The sequence below is a fragment of the Callithrix jacchus genome, chromosome 9 (genome assembly GCF_049354715.1).
Source record: "Callithrix jacchus isolate 240 chromosome 9, calJac240_pri, whole genome shotgun sequence".
NCBI lineage: Eukaryota > Metazoa > Chordata > Mammalia > Primates > Cebidae > Callithrix > Callithrix jacchus.
In genome coordinates, this window is record NC_133510.1 from 114,824,839 (window position 1) to 114,840,853 (window position 16,015).

Here is a 16,015-nt window from a genome sequence, read left to right on the forward strand (position 1 = left end):
AGTAGAACAATAGCTCCCAGTGCTTCCACAGTAGAGAGAAAGAGATAACTGAATGTCAGATTTTAAAGGAATTCAAACTATCATTGATTTTTTCAGATGACGAAACTGAAGCTCAAAGAGGTTAGGGGGTTAACCAAAGTCAGTCAGTGTTTTAGTTTGTAGCAGAGCTGAAAGCAGGCGCTAAGCATTGCAACACCTGGTCTCTCTCTTCCTCCCCTCCATCTTGCTGCTAGTAGTGTCAATGGCAAATACAAGCCAGTTCAAGAAAATGTGGCCTCAGGTAGGAGTACTAAGGACCAAGCACCAATGCATCCTTGACATTTGTGACAAATTCCTTAATTAAAGGCTTGATTTATTCACAGAAGCTGCCCTTCTTGTACATAGCCCAACACACACACACACACACACACACACACACACAGTGTGACGAAGATAATTTATCATTATCTGAATGCACTCAGGGTGGTCAATTTCAGCCAGAGTGAAGAACAGAGAAAGGCAGGGTCAAGGGCACTATAAAAGTAGCTGTTCCTGCTTCACTTTCCACCCCTCCACCTTCTCTCATCAGCCCACTTTCGTTACATTTCTCATTAATGCAAAATCTGGAAATCTTGGTCAGGCAGCTCTGCTTATCAGTGGGTTCTTAATAACCCACTTTTGTCAAACTTCATCTGATGGATCCAAAATACATTTGATCTTAGCATAAAGTACCCTTATTGGTCCTAACATGACACTGCTCAAAAGGGAATAGTGTTAACAGCAAAGTCTCTAGAACCAGAAAGTATGTTTAAATCCTCAATTCATCACTTTCTAGCCATGCTGTCATGTCTAACTCATTCTCATTAAACAATATCTTACTAAGCACACTAGACTGTAGGAATGCACACAGATAGGACCTTACCTTTCCTGCCTTCATTCCTGGGAGGCAGAAGCAAACACTACCATATCTGTCACTCAAGTTAATGTAAAAAATTAACTGGTACAAGTGCTGTGCAGGCAGGTCCCTGGAACAATGAGAGCACACAAAAGAAGGCTTTGCTTTAGTTACAAAGGTCAGGAAAAATTTCCCCTAGGAAGGGACTGAAATCAGAAGCATGAGTGGGCAGTAAGTAGGCAAAGTAAGAAAAATCTCGCAACCCACGCAAATATGGTGCAGGGAAACCTTGACTTTGGTCAGTACAAGATGCTGAGTCTTTGCAGTGCCGAGCAGAGAGGAGGGGCATGCAGTGAGGTCAGAGAAATGGAAAGGAGCCTGTGGCCATGGTGAGGAGGCTTGTCCTCATTCTAAGGAGGACTGGGAGGTATGGGGCATAATCTGACTTATGTGGAGGACAGACTGGAGACAACATGGACACAGGCACACAGGGGGAAGGCCAGGAGGTAATCCAAAAAAGGGCTGCAATGAGAATTTCAATAGAAATAAAAAACAGAAGCTAAGGGATATTTAAGAACTAAAATCAGCAGGCCTGAATGGTAAGTTGGATATATGAATTAAGAGAGAAAGGGATAAACCAGAGCTCACTCATAGGACTTTGGCTTGTGTGACTAAATAGGTGGCGGCACCATTCCCTAAAAAACAGAATGTAAAAAGGAGCAGACTAGTGATTTAAACCTCTGAGCCTCAGTTTCCTCATCTGTAAAATGGGAATAGTCCTACCTATATCACAATGTTGTTGAAAGCATTAGAAAAGGTCCCTAGAAAATGAAGCCTCTGGGGGGAAGAAGAGAAGATGGTGCTGTAGCAGCAACTCAGGATTGCAGCTCCCAGTGAAAGTGCAGAGGGTGAGTGGATACCGCTTTTCCAGACGGATCTTTATTGCCCACAGACCAAAAGATTCCCAGGTGTAGGAGCCCTATGGGTCGCCAGTGCGGCTGTTTTGGCCAGTGTGGCTGTTTCGGCTGGCGCCACAGTGCAGCGGCACTTCATACAAAATACACTGGTCTGGTTGCCCTGTTAAATTGGCAACTGAAGATCTGGGAAGGTAGATGAGCACATTCATCTGATTAAAAAAGACTTAAACATAAGCCAGGCCAGGAGATTCCTGGGCAGTGACGTTGTTTCAGCCAGTGCAGTGGGTCGCTGCACGGGAAATCACACAGATCCCAGCACCCTTTCAGCAGGTGACTGGAACACCCAGGAGAGAGTCAACCATTCGACTTAAAAAGAAAAGGGCTCTGAGGCAGGGAGCCAGGTGATCAGGCTCAACAGGTCCCACCCCCAAAAAAACAAACAACAAAAAAAACTGCACTGGAAAACACTCAGGGTTGAGTGTTCAGCACAGCTGAAACCAGTATAATGCAGCTTGTGGGGGAGGGGCATCCGCCATTACCAAGGATCTCCATCCCTACGGAGGTACTCTGCCATTGCTGATGCAGCCTGCCGTTGCTGAGGCAACCCGCCAAAACAGAGAGAGTCCGCCATTACAGAGGCAGGCCACCATCGCCACGGCAGTTCTAACCACACCCATATAGAGAGGACTGCAGGGAATTACACACAGCAGCAGGGTGGAGTCCAAGGCAGTAGGGTGGACCCCAGAGCAGCTCAATATAGCCTCTGCAGGCAGGCAGTGACCAGACTGCCTCCTTGCTGGGCGGGGCAGTGAAACAGATACTGATAAATAAAGCCCTAACTCCCCGGGACAGAGCATCTGAGGAAAAAAAGGGGCTTTATGAGTTCTGCTGCAGCAGACTTAAACATACCTGCCTAGCAGCTCTGAATGAACAACGGAGCTCACAGCTCAGCACTTGAGCTCCTATAAAGTACAGACTGTCTCCTCAAGTAGCTCCCTGACCCCCGTATATCCAAAGAGTCACCTCACAAAGGACTGATCAGACTGACATTTGGTGGGCATCATTCTGGGACAAAGATAGCAAAGGAAGAAACTGGTAGCAACCCTCACTGTTCTGCAGCTGCTACAGGTGTTCCCCAGGAAAGCAGGGCCTGTAGTGGACCTCAGCAGTCCTATAACAGAGGGGCCAGACTGTTAGAAAAAAAATTAAGAAACAGAAATACTTCATCATCAACAATCCAGACATCCACTTAGAGACGAATCGCAAAATCAGCAACTACTCAGACGACAGGTGGAGAAATCCACAAAGATGAAAAGGAACCAGTGCAAAAAAAAGGAAAACACCCAAAACCAGAACACCTCGCTTCCTACAAGGGACCACAACTCCTCACAAGCAAGGAAACAAAGCTGGACAGAGAATGAGTGTGATGAAATGACAGAATCAGACTTCAGAAGGTGGGTAATGAGAAACTTCCGTAAGCTAAAAGAACACGTTCTAACTCAATGCAAAGCAACTAAGAACCTTGAAAAAATATTTGAGGAAATGATAACAAGAATGGACAACTTAGAGGAATATAAGTAAATTGATGGAGCTGAAAAACAGAACACAAGAACTTTGTGAAGCATGCACAAGTTTCAACAGCTGAATTGACCAAGCAGCAGAAAGAATATCAAAGGTTGAAGATCAACTCAATGAAATAAAACAAGAAGGCAAGATAAGAGAAAAAAGTGCAAAAAGGAATGAAGAAAGTCTCCAAGAAATGTGGGACTATGTGAAGAGACCTAATCTAGATTTGACAGGTGTAACTGAATGTGACTAAGAGAATGAATCCAAGCTGGAAAATACTCTTCAGGATATTATCCAGGAAAATTTCCCCAACCTAGCAAGGCAGGCCAATATTCAAGTCCAGGAAATACAGAGAACACTACAAAGATATTCCACAAGAAGAGCAACCCCAAGACACATAATCGTCAGATTAACCACGGTTGAAATAAAGGAGAAAATGCTAAGGGCAGCCAGAGAGAAAGGTCGGGTTACCCACAAAGGGAAGCCCATCAGACTCACAGCAGATCTCTCGGCAGAAACCTACAAGCCAGAAGAGAGTGGGGGCCAATATTCAACATCCTTAAAAAAAAAAACCTTTCAACCCAGAATTTCATATCCAGCCAAACCGAGCTTCATAAGTGAAGGAAAAATAAAATCCTTTGCAAACAAGCAAGTACTCAGAGATTTTGTCACCACCAGGCCTGCTTTACAAGAGCTCCTGAAAGAGGCACTACACATAGAAAGGAACAACCAGTACCAGCCACTCCAAAAACATACCAAATGCTAAAGAGCATCAACAAAATGAAGAATCTGCATCAACTAATGGGCAAAACAGCCAGCTAGCATCAAAATGGCAGCATCAAATTCACACATAACAATATTAATCCTAAATGTATATGGGCTAAATGCACCAATCAAAAGACACAGACTGGCAAACTGGATAAAAAGCCAAAACCCATCAGTGTGCTGTATCCAGAAAACCCATCTCACAAGCAAGGACACACAAAGGCTCAAAATAAAGGGATGGAAAAAGACTTACTAAGCAAATGGAGAGCAAAAAAAAGCAGGAGTTGCAATTCCAATCTCTGATAAAACAGACTTTAAAACAACAAAGATCAACAGAGACAAAGAAGGACATTACATAATGTAAAAGAATCAATACAACAAGAAGAGCTAATGATCCTAAATATATATGGACCCCATATAGGAGCACCCAGATACATAAGGCAAGTTCTTAATGACTTACAAAGAGACTTAGACTCCCACACAATAATAATGGGAGACTTTAACACTCCACTGTCAATATTAGACAGATCAACCAGACAGAAAATTAACAAGGATATCCAGGACTTGAACTCACACCTGGAACAAGCAAACCTGATAGACATTTACAGAACTCTCCACCCCAAATCCACAGAATATACATTCTTCTCAGCACCACATCACACCTACTCTAAAATTGACCACATAATTGGAAGTAAAGCACTCCTCAGCAAATGCAAAACAACTGAAATCATAACAAACAGTCTCTCAGACCATAGCGCAATCAAGTTAGAACTCAGAATCCAGAAACTAACTCAGAATCGCACAGCTTCATGGAAACTGAACAACTGGCTCTTGAATGTTGACTGGATAAACAATGAAATGAAGGCAGAAATAAAGAAGTTCTTCAAAACCAACGAGAATGAAGACACAACATACCAGAATCTCTGGGAAACATTTAAAGCAGTCTCTAGAGGAAAATATATAGCAATAAATGCCCACATGAGAAGAGTGGAGAGATCCAAAATTGACACTTTATCATCAAAACTCAAAGAGCTAGAGGAGCAAGATCAAAAAAACTCAAAGCCTAGCAGAAGACAAGAAATAGCTAAGATCAGAGCAGAACTCTAGGAGATAGAGACACGAAAAACCCTTCAAAATATCAATAAATCCAAGAGCTGGTTTTTTGAAAAGATCAACAAAATAGACAGACCACTAGCCAGACTCATAAAAAAGAAAAGAGAGAATAACCAAACAGATGCAATAAAAAATGAAAAAGGGGAAATCACCACAGATTCCACAGAAATTCAAACCATCATCAGAGAATATTACAAACAACTCTATGCACATAAACTAGTAAACCTGGAAGAAATGGATAAATTCCTGGACACTTGTGTCCTCCCAAGCCTAAACCAGGAGGAAGTCGAAACCCTGAATAGACCAATAACAAGGTCTGAAGTTGAGGCAGCAATTAAGAGCCTACCACACAAAAAAAGCCCAGGTCCAGATGGGTTCACAGCCGAATTCTACCAGACACACAAAGAGGAGCTGGTACCATTCCTTCTGAAACTATTTCAAATAATCCAAAAAGAGGGAATCTTTCCCAAATCATTTTATGAGACCAACATCATCCTGATATCAAAACCTGGCAGAGACTCGGCAAAAAAAGAAAACTTCAGGCCAATATCCATGATGAACATAGATGCAAAAATCTTCAATAAAATACTGGCAAGCCAATTGCAACAGCACATCAAAAAGCTTATCCACCATGATCATGTAGGATTCATCCCGGGGATGCAAGGCTGGTTCAACATACACAAGTCTATAAACGTAATTCACCACATAAACAGAACCAAAAACAAAAACCACATGATTATCTCAATTGACGCAGAGAAGGCATTTGACAAAATTCAACAGCCCTTTATGCTAAAAACCCTCAATCAACTCAGTATTGATGGAACGTATCTCAAAATAATAAAAGCTATTTATGACAAACCAACAGCCAATATCATACTGAATGGGCAAAAACTGGAAGCATTCCCTTTGAAATCTGGCACTAGACAAGAGATTCAAATCAAAACTACATTGAGATACCATCTCACACCAGTTAGAATGGCGATCATTAAAAAATCTGGAGACAACAGATGCTGGAGAGGATGTGGAGAAATAGGAACACTTTTACACTGTTGGTGGGAGTGTAAATTAGTTCAACCATTGTGGAAGACAGTGTGACGATTCCTCAAGGACCTAGAAATAGAAATTCCATTTGACCCAGCAATCCCATTACTGGGTATATATCCAAAGGACTATAAATCGTTCTACTATAAGGACACATGCACACGAATGTTCATTGCAGCACTGTTTACAATAGCAAAAACCTGGAACCAACCCAAATGCCCATCGATGATAGACTGGACTGGGAAAATGTGGCACATATACACCATGGAATATTATGCAGCAATCAAAAATGATGAGTTCATGTCCTTTGTAGGGACATGGATGAATCTGGAGAACATCATTCTCAGCAAACTGACACAAAAACAGAAAATGAAATACCACATATTCTCACTCATAGGTGGGTGATGAACAATGAGAACACATGGACACAGGGAAGGGAGCACTACACACTGGGGTCTATTGGGGAGAGTAGGGTAGGGACAGCGGGGTGGGGAGCTGGGGAGAGATAGCATGGGGAGAAATGCCAAATGTGGGTGAAGGGGAGGAAGGCAACAAAACACACTGCTACGTGTGTACCTATGCAACTATCTTGCATGTTCTGCACATGTACCCCAAAACCTAAAATGCAATAAAAAATAAAAAATTTTTTTTAAAAATCACTGCAGTCCAGCCTGGGCGACAGAGCTAGACTCCATCTCAAAAAAAAAAAAAATCACACATGTGTAGTGTGATGGGTCCCCCACCAAGTTACTTGAGGGTGTATATCCAGTGCCTTAACCCTGAAGGCCAGGCAGTGAGCCAAGGCTATGGTGCCCAGCTGAGGAGAAAAAAAGAACTCTTAAAACTCAGTAAGAAAACAATCCAATTTTAAAAGGGGCAAAAGATCTGACCAGACACCTTACCAAAGATATACAGATGGCAAATATGCACATGAAAACATTCTCAATATCGTATGACATTAGGGAATTACAAAATGAGGCTGGGCGAGGTGGCTCACACCTATAATCCCAGCACTTTGGGAGGCTGAGATAGGCGGATCATGAGGTCAGGAGACCAAGACCATTCTGGCTAACATGGTAAAACCCCTTCTCTACTAAAAAAAACAAAAAGTTAGCCAGGCATGGTGGCACATGCCTGTAGTCCCAGCTACTCAGGAGACTGAGGCAGGAGAATCACTTGAACCCAGGAGCCTGAGGTTGCAGTGAGCCAAGAGTGCACCACTGCACTGCAGCCTGGGCGACAGAGCAACACTCCATCTCAAAAAACAAAACAAAACAAAAGGTATCTATTAAAATGTCTAAAACACTGACAATACTAAAAGCTGGCTAGAATGTGGAGCATTTGGAACTCTAATCCGCTGAACAATGGTATAGCCACTTTGGAAGACAATTTAGCAGTTTACAATGTTAAACAGAGGCTTACCATATGATCCAGCAATCATGCCCTAGGTATTTACTCAAAAACTTATGTACACACCAAACCTGTATACAAATGCTGATAGCAGCTTTATTCATAATGGACAAACACTGGATAATGCCCTTCAATTGGCAAGATTTGCTTTCATAGGTGAGTGGATAAACATAATGTGGTAAATCCAGTGATAAAAAGAAATAAAAAAAAGACATGGAGGAAGTTTAAATGCATATTGTCAACTAAAAGAAGACAGCTTAAAAAGGTTACATACTGTATGCTAAATATATGTCACTTAGAAAACACAGAACTATAGAGAAAGCCAGGGGTTTGGAGAGAAAGAGGGCGAGATAAATAGGTGGAACACAAGGGACTTTAAGGGCAGTGAAACTATTCTGTAAAAGGCAATGGTGGCTACATGACATTATACATTTGTAAAAACTCATACAACTATATAATACAAAGAGTGAGCCGGAAATAGGTGGAACACAAGGGACTTTAAGGGCAGTGAAACTATTCTGTAAAAGGCAATGGTGGCTACATGACATTATACATTTGTAAAAACTCATACAACTATATAATACAAAGAGTGAGCCCTAAACTATGGACTTAGTTTATAATAATGTATCAGTACTGGTTTATCAATTGTAACAAAATACACCACACTAATGACATATGCTAATAATAGAAGAAATCTTCCATGGAGGTAGAGGAGGTACATGGGAACACTGTAAAACCAGCTCAATTTTTCTTTTCTTTTCTTTTTTTTTTTTTTTTTTGAGACAGAGTCTTGTTTTGGTGCCCAGGCTGGAATGCAGTAATAGCTCACTGTAACTTCAAACTTCTGTGCTCCAGTAACCCTCCTGCCTCAGCTCCTTGAGTAGCTAGGACTACAGGCACATGCCTGGCTAATTTTTTAAGTTTTCATAGAGACATGGTCTTGTTATGTTTCCCCAGCTAATCTCAAACTACTGGCCTCAAGTAATCCATCCACTTCAGCCTCCTGAAGTGCTGGAATTATAGTGAGTCACCACGCCTAGCCTTGGAACAGTTTTTCATCCAGGAATCCCGAGATGGGGTGTCCGAGAATGAGGGGAAAAAAATCTCTTTATTAAAAAAATGTCATCCTAGAAATTGGATGATATTCAGAGGACTAGAATAAAAAGGAGAAAAGGTGGCCTATGTGTTAATATGAGAAAATGCAATATTATTAAATTTAAAGCAAAATTAAGGATTGTTAGTCAAAAACTTCCCTATCTGTACACATTAAAATGGGAAATAGAGCTTGGGCCTGCCTTTTATATAGGATCACTGTTACTATAATGAAGAGTCAACAGGTGACCTGGATTCTTTTGTGACTGTCAGCACGTCCTCAGTGCCAAAGGGAATTCTGAGTCCATGGCACTGTCTTTGACATCAAGCCTATAAATACCTCAAACAAATTTAAACATATGGTTTACAGCATATCTTGAGTGAAATCAGGTTTCAGAGCAGAATAGAACCCAGTCCACATGCCCCATATATGACTGCTTTCCAAGTATGTAGAAATGTTTATTGTGGTTGACAATAAGTAGTTACAAATGGAATAATATAATGTGACCAACATTACACAGATGGTAACAGATGTCCACACGCTGGCCAAGTGGTACAATAAGGAGCTAAATAGTACTTGCTGGTTAGGAGATATGGACTAGTTAGGAGATATGAACAGAAAGAAAGCTAGTGCAAATGCCCCTGAATCTGCAGAAAACATTTCAAATTTTTAAATGCTGGAGAGACCGGCTGGAACCCTTTGAGAAAGGTGAAACGTTGTTACTCATATGATCATTGGTCAAAATCCTGGAAAGTACCAGGGCTATGCATTTCTCCATGGTATCTTAGAGCTAAGAGTACAGTGAGTGTTGAATCTTTCTTTCATGAAGATGTACCCCACTTTGCAGCTCTCATGGCTCATGAGCTTGGCCACAACTTGTAAATGAAACATGACTATATGGACTAAAAGTGTCATGGCCAGAACCTCTGTACCTGTACTATGCATTAATTTATTACTATAGATATGGGCTTCAGCAACTGAAGCTTCCACTGCTTCCATTCATTTTTGCATAGGCACAGAGAGGACTGCCTGTTTAATAAACTTGAGCACCAAAGCTCCTTTGGAAAGCCATATGGTGGGAACAAGATAGTGATGAAGGAAAAGAATGCAAGTGTGGCAATGTCCTTGATTGTGAAAGGGATCACTGTTGTTTGCCCTCACATGGCCGAAGAAGGGTTCAGATTGTGCGTTTGGATTCTGTTGCAGACACTGCAAATTTCTAAAAGCAACCACACCCTGCTGCCTCAGCACAGGTGAATGTGACCTCTGAGAGCACTTTAATGGCACCTCTGAGTGGTGCCACACAGATATATACAAGCAAGATAGTAGCCCTTGCAAAGAACAAGGTTATTGTTACCAGGGCCAGTGCAGAAGCCTAGAGAATCAGTGCATTAAAATCTCTGGAAAGGGCACACGAGCTGCTTGGAAATTATTATCAAAGGGGATAGGTTTGGAAACTGGCAGTGAGTCTAAAGGATTGTCTAAAGTTTTAGCAAGTACAAAGCCAAATGTGTAAGATGTGAGAGACTGCTATGTGAAAACATCTAAAGATACCACATGCTGAAAAACATCACTTACCCATTCTCGCAGGACATGTGGTGTTGGAGTACAGACAGGGCTGATGAGAGAGAGGTAAAGGATGGAACCCCATGTGGTCCACAAAAGATGTGTATCAATCAATCCTGCTTAGGTACCACTGTACTCCACTATGACTACAACCTGGACAAGTGTCATGGGAAGGTTGTTTACAACAATTTTAAGAACTGGCACTTGTCTACAGCTATGCCCCTACCACATGAGAATTTAAGGATTAGGAGGTAGTCTACCATTGGCCCAGCTCCACACATCTCCTCTGACTCTCAGTATCACAAAAAGCTGATAATCCTAATTTGAGTTTTGCCTAGCTGCTTATTACTTCTCATTCCTACTATCTTTTTGTTTGCTTACATCCATAGACAATCTAAGACACTATCAATACAAAAAAAAAAATCACTGGAACAGCAAGATGAACAAACCTGAAAAACAGTTGATAATTACCTTCTTTCTGGTAATAAGGCCAAATATGAAGTGATACTGAAAGGACCTTTTAAGAACTGGAACTGGACTTCCAGTCAAGCGAAGTGGCTCATGCCTGTAATCCCAGCACTTTGGGAGGCTGAGGCAGGTGGATCACCTGAGGTCAGGCATTTGAGACCAGCCTGACCAACATGGTGAAAACCCATCTCTACTAAAATGCTACAAAAATTAGCCATGTGTGGTGGTGGGTGCCTGTAGTCCCAGCTACTCGGGAGGCCAAGGTAGGAGAATCGCTTGAACCCAGGAGGTGGAGGTTGCAGTGAGCCAAGATCATACCAGTGCACTATACCCTGGGTGACAGAGCAACACTCTGTCTCAAAAAAAAAAAAAAAAAAATTGGATTTCTTAGTTCTGATGTCCCTCAAGGACTATGGATATAGGAACTCTTTCTTGCCTCCATCTATTTTTCTATATGCGGATTGCTTATTCGTTTTTAAAATATAAGAAGTTAATGCAGCTTCCTAGGTGAGGCAGTCTTTTTTGTTCTGTGCTATCGTGAAATCAGGTCTCAGGATCTTTGGGACAATGAGAAGCCTCAAGATGTAATCTTGACAGAATAAGACCAGGTTACCCTCCATAACTTCCATGAAGTTCATGGTCTAAAACCAAAAGAGCTATCATTGAGCTCCCTGATCTTTCTTTCTTTCTTTTCTTTCTTTCTCTTTCTTCCTTCCTTTTTTCTTTCTCTCTCTCTTTTCTCTTCCTTCCTTCTTTCCTTCCTTCCTTCCTTCCTTCCTTCCTTCCTTCCTTCCTTCCTTCCTTCCTTCCTTCCTTCCTTCCTTCCTTCCTTCCTTCTTCTCTCTCTCTCTTTCTCTTTCTCTCTTTCTTTCTGATGGTGTTTCACTCTTGTTGCCCAGGTTGAAGTGCAATGGTGCGATCTTAGCACAACCTCTGCCTCCTGAGTTCAAGCGATTCTCCTGCCTCAGCCTCCTGAGGGCCTGGGATTACAGGCATGTACCACCATACCCAGCTAATTTTGTAGTTTTAGTAGAGACAGAGTTTCTCCATGTTGGTCAGGCTGGTCTCAAACTCCCAACCTCAGGTGATCCACCCACCTTGGCCTCCCAAAGTGCTGGGATTATAGGCGTGAGTCACTGTGCCCAGCCCCTGACATTTCTATAGAAAGCTCTTTTGGAAAGATACCTGTAACTTACTTTTCATAGCATCCTGTCTAATCTTCCATTATAATCCTCTCAGTCAATTTCTCTAATCCTAAAGATTTTGCCTCAGACATACCAAGATCATTTATCAGGTGAGAAGAAGACCACCTTTGCAATCATCAGATTAGTAGGCCTAGATGTTCTGATTAATTATCATTCCAGTCACCTTGTCCATTTGGCTTTCCCTTTGTTTTGGCATCATACTATATGATGCTGTGGACTCAGACTGGCCTTGTTCACAACTTAGCTGGAGAAACCAAATATCACTACTACATGATTTAAGAGGAAGAAACAGATTAGATAAATATTCCCACCCATGAATGAAAGTCTGCAGTCTTTTTTCCTTTTCCAAAAGATTTAAATTTTACCTATAAGTCACTTTTTTGCTTGTTCACCCATTTATCTTATAAACATGTATTTAGCACTATTAGGCTGAATGACGTGAAACTGATATTAGACCATTTTCACCTATAAAAATGGCAAGTTGTTCACATTGTTCAATCAAACTTTATTCATTGATAAATTGAACACAATGAAACCAACCTTGGACTTCTGCTTGTAAATGCAAGTTAACAGTTATTGATTTCTAGATTTTTTTTTTTAGTTTCTATTTCTCTTAAATCTTATTGTTGCTGTAATGTCAAAAGATTAGCCTTAGTATTTTAGAGTGGTGTGATCCCTACTGTTAAGTCCTAGAACAGAACTGAACATATGAGACTTAGATATGGTGTGTCTGAAAGTCCCACTATCACTTATTTGATAGTGGTTGTCCTTGTTTCTTATGAGTTTCCAAAACTCTTCAAAGAATAGAAACCCAGGATTTTTGTGTCCAACTTTAGAGACAGTAAAGCAATGGCAAGACCTGAGTAAGTTGTTGCATGGCCCCCACCCTGACTTCCCCTGCAACCATGGAGTAGAAAGCCTTGAAATGAAACATATAAATAATAATCTGGAATTTATTTTTCCTAGAAGAGACTTAGACAAATCTAATATCCATCAAGGTAACATGAGTCTATCTCTGAGATGAAAAGTGTCTTCCTCTCCCTGAACAGAGGAGAATTTAAGGATCACTAGTGAATCTGGGAATAACTGGAGAGATACTCCCAATTCATCTAGAATGACTACTAACAATAGCACTATATTTCCTTTTGGTTCTGCAGTTTAGAGCATAGTTAGAAAAGATTTAAGACGTCCTTTCCCAAAATTCTTTCCAATCCATTAGTGTAGAAAAACTCCATTTCCTGGATGTTCCAATATTGCAGTTTCAAAGAATGGTGGAAGTACTGGTAGGAAAAGTAAGGGTGGATTCCAGTGAATTTAAGCCCCTGCCATAGCATCTCTTCTGTGAGCATAATAACGGTGTCTGGGTATCTGCGTCACGCTGAGCCTCCTGCTTTAGTTGATGGAATTTGTGTTGTGTCCAGCCATATACTCCACAGTTGAGTAGACCCTGGGATGTTGCCGTTAGAGCCTGGAGGAGATGAAGGGGTGATGCAGCCCATGCTTCAGGTTTCCAGAGATCCAGGGAATAATTCCTACTTCCCTTATTCATAAAGCATTGTTATACTGTCTCTATCTCAAACATAAAGATCTGACATCAGTTTTTTTTTGTATTTTTTCTACTTCATCCTGAACTCACTCTCTAAACTACACTATCATGGATGACTGAGAGTTGGTCATATTTCTTAATATATACATAGAAACAATGAAGCAGCTTCAATGCCTCTCCTTCTTGCCTCATTTCCCAGAGTGGCCTTGAGAAAACTATTTCATTAGAATAGTCATATAGTCCAAAAAGTATTCTTAAATCCAATAAAGAAAAAGAGAGAGAGAGAATTATTCCATCCCCTCCCCACCATTCACCAAGAATAGTTCATTTATTCCATTCAATTTACTCTGGATGGGAGAGAACCATGTCACTATCAATGTTTCATAAAAACATGCCTGGCAGATCTTATTTTTGCTGTCCATTCCTTAAAAACATATCAGCAAAATAAAACTGACCAGAGATATATATGCTCTGGATGCGTGGCAGTACTTTTACAACATCATCTACTTCGACTTTGAGAAAATTTTCACATTCTTCATAACTGAGTGTAAATAATACATTTTCTCTTTTGCAATGTAGAAATAAATACTCTGAGGGAAAAAACTGTGCTTACCGAGTAAAGGTAATATGAGAAAATAGGATGAGAGTGTAAGAACAGAGATAATGAATGTTAAAGGTGTTACCTGGAGAACATAAAGAGCCATGTGAAGCTTGGTGTCCTGTGGCTTAGTCAGCTTTATGATCATCAGAATGACAGCTGTAAATACACAAAGTGTAAACCTTCTTGTCAGCCCTGACTACCTGAAGTATCAGATTACTCCATACACATGCCTGAGCATTATCAGAATGGAAACAACAGGCATAATAAAATCCATCAGTGAGGTTAACCTGTTATGCAAACCAATGGGTCTTAGGCCTCCAACTTCTAGCCTTTAATAATAAAACTTTGTAGATTATTAGTGTAGTAATGGTAGCAGAATATATTATAAGAAGGTAATAATTTACACTTCCTATCAATTCAGATTTTCCCAAGCTTTTTCATAAAAATTATCCAATCTGGCTAGGCGTGGTGGTTCATGCCTATAATCCCAGGACTTTGGGAGGCCAAGGTGGGCAGATCATCTGAAGTCAGGAGTTTGAGACCAGCCTGGCCAACCTGGTGAAACCCCATCTCTACTAAAAATACAAAAATTAGGCTGGGTGTGGTGACTCATGCCTATAATCCCACCACTTTGGGAGGAAGAGGTGAATGGATCACAGGTCAGGAGTTCTAGACCAGCCTGCTCAATATGGTGAAACCCCGTCTCTACTATAATTTTGTAAAAAATACAAAAATTAACCGGGCACTTAGGAGGCTGAGGCAGGAGAATCTCTGGAACCCAGGAGGTGGAAGTTGCAGTGAGCTGAGATCATGTTCCTGCACTCCATCCTGGTGACAGAGTGAGACTCTGACTCAAAAAAAAAAAAAAAAAAATATATATATATATACATATATGTATATACACCCACATATATATACATATATACACATATATATATACATATATATATACACATACACACACACACATATATATATATACACACATATATATACAAAAAAAAAGAAAAAATATTTAGCCAGGCATGGTGGCATGTGCCTGTAATCCCAGCTACTTGAGAGGCTGAGGCAGGAGAATTGCTTGAACCTGGCAGGTGGAGGTTGTAGTAAGCCAAGATTGCAAAACTGCATTCCAATCTGGGCAATAGAGTGAGACTCTGTCTCAAAAAAAAAAAAATTATCCAATCATCTGATCCTCACTATAACCTTATGTAGTAAGAAGGGCAGGTGTTAGTATCTCCAAGTCTGTCATGATGTTTCTTCCTTTTATATCATTGTGCATCTCATGCTTAATTCTCTTAATTTCTAAAACATAAGAAGCAAAAGGAGTTAAGGAGGTTGGTAAAAACTGGAAATATGGATAGGGCCCATGCAATTTTACAAGCAGAATAGGAATTTGCAGCCATCCTTCTTGGTGAGACCACTTTGCTTGATCAGAATCTAATAACTGCCCTCTTCACTGCCCATCTCTTCTCATTAAGATACCTACCCGGGCCCCAGCAGCAAAAGAAGGCCACTGGGTAGAAGCGCACTCTCTGGTCCATAATGTGAATCACTGCCCACTGTTCACTCCCCAGAAAGCCAGATGACTTCACAAACTTCTTATACAATATCTGGGCTTGGATAAGTAAGACCTAAACATAAGTACAACAGTGAGCAGTTTATTTAAAGCTTAGTAAAATGCCCCGGGTCTATCCTCCTATTCTATCATTTTGCAAAGATTATTCTCTTAGAATCTCACAACAGGAATGACCCCATTCTCTTATCTTTACTTTCTGAGATCAGGCTTTTTCTGAGAAAAAATTACCTTAAGAGTGAATTTGGCCAGGCATGGTAGCTCACGCCTGTAA

The 16,015-nt window shown here is 40.9% G+C and overlaps 1 protein-coding gene across 18 annotated transcripts in view; it reads right to left on the reverse strand.

Moving 5' to 3' along the window:
* Positions 1–16,015, reverse strand: part of TMEM116 (transmembrane protein 116) — a 213,908-nt gene that overhangs the window by 100,621 nt on the left and 97,272 nt on the right. For 13 of the 18 annotated variants that reach the window (XR_004729083.3, XM_078337337.1, XM_078337338.1 and 10 more), the window contains 2 exons: positions 15,655–15,799; positions 14,248–14,321 (listed from right to left, as the gene is read on the reverse strand). Coding sequence is in view for 17 of the 18 variants with exons in the window: in XM_078337337.1 (XP_078193463.1) it covers positions 14,248–14,321; positions 15,655–15,799 (219 nt within the window). In the remaining variant the exon portion in view is untranslated. Of the gene's footprint in view, positions 1–12,957; positions 13,487–14,247; positions 14,322–15,654; positions 15,800–16,015 lie in introns of those variants that run through there. The other 5 variants (XM_078337346.1, XM_035257676.3, XM_035257670.3 and 2 more) reach the window with 2 other exon arrangements.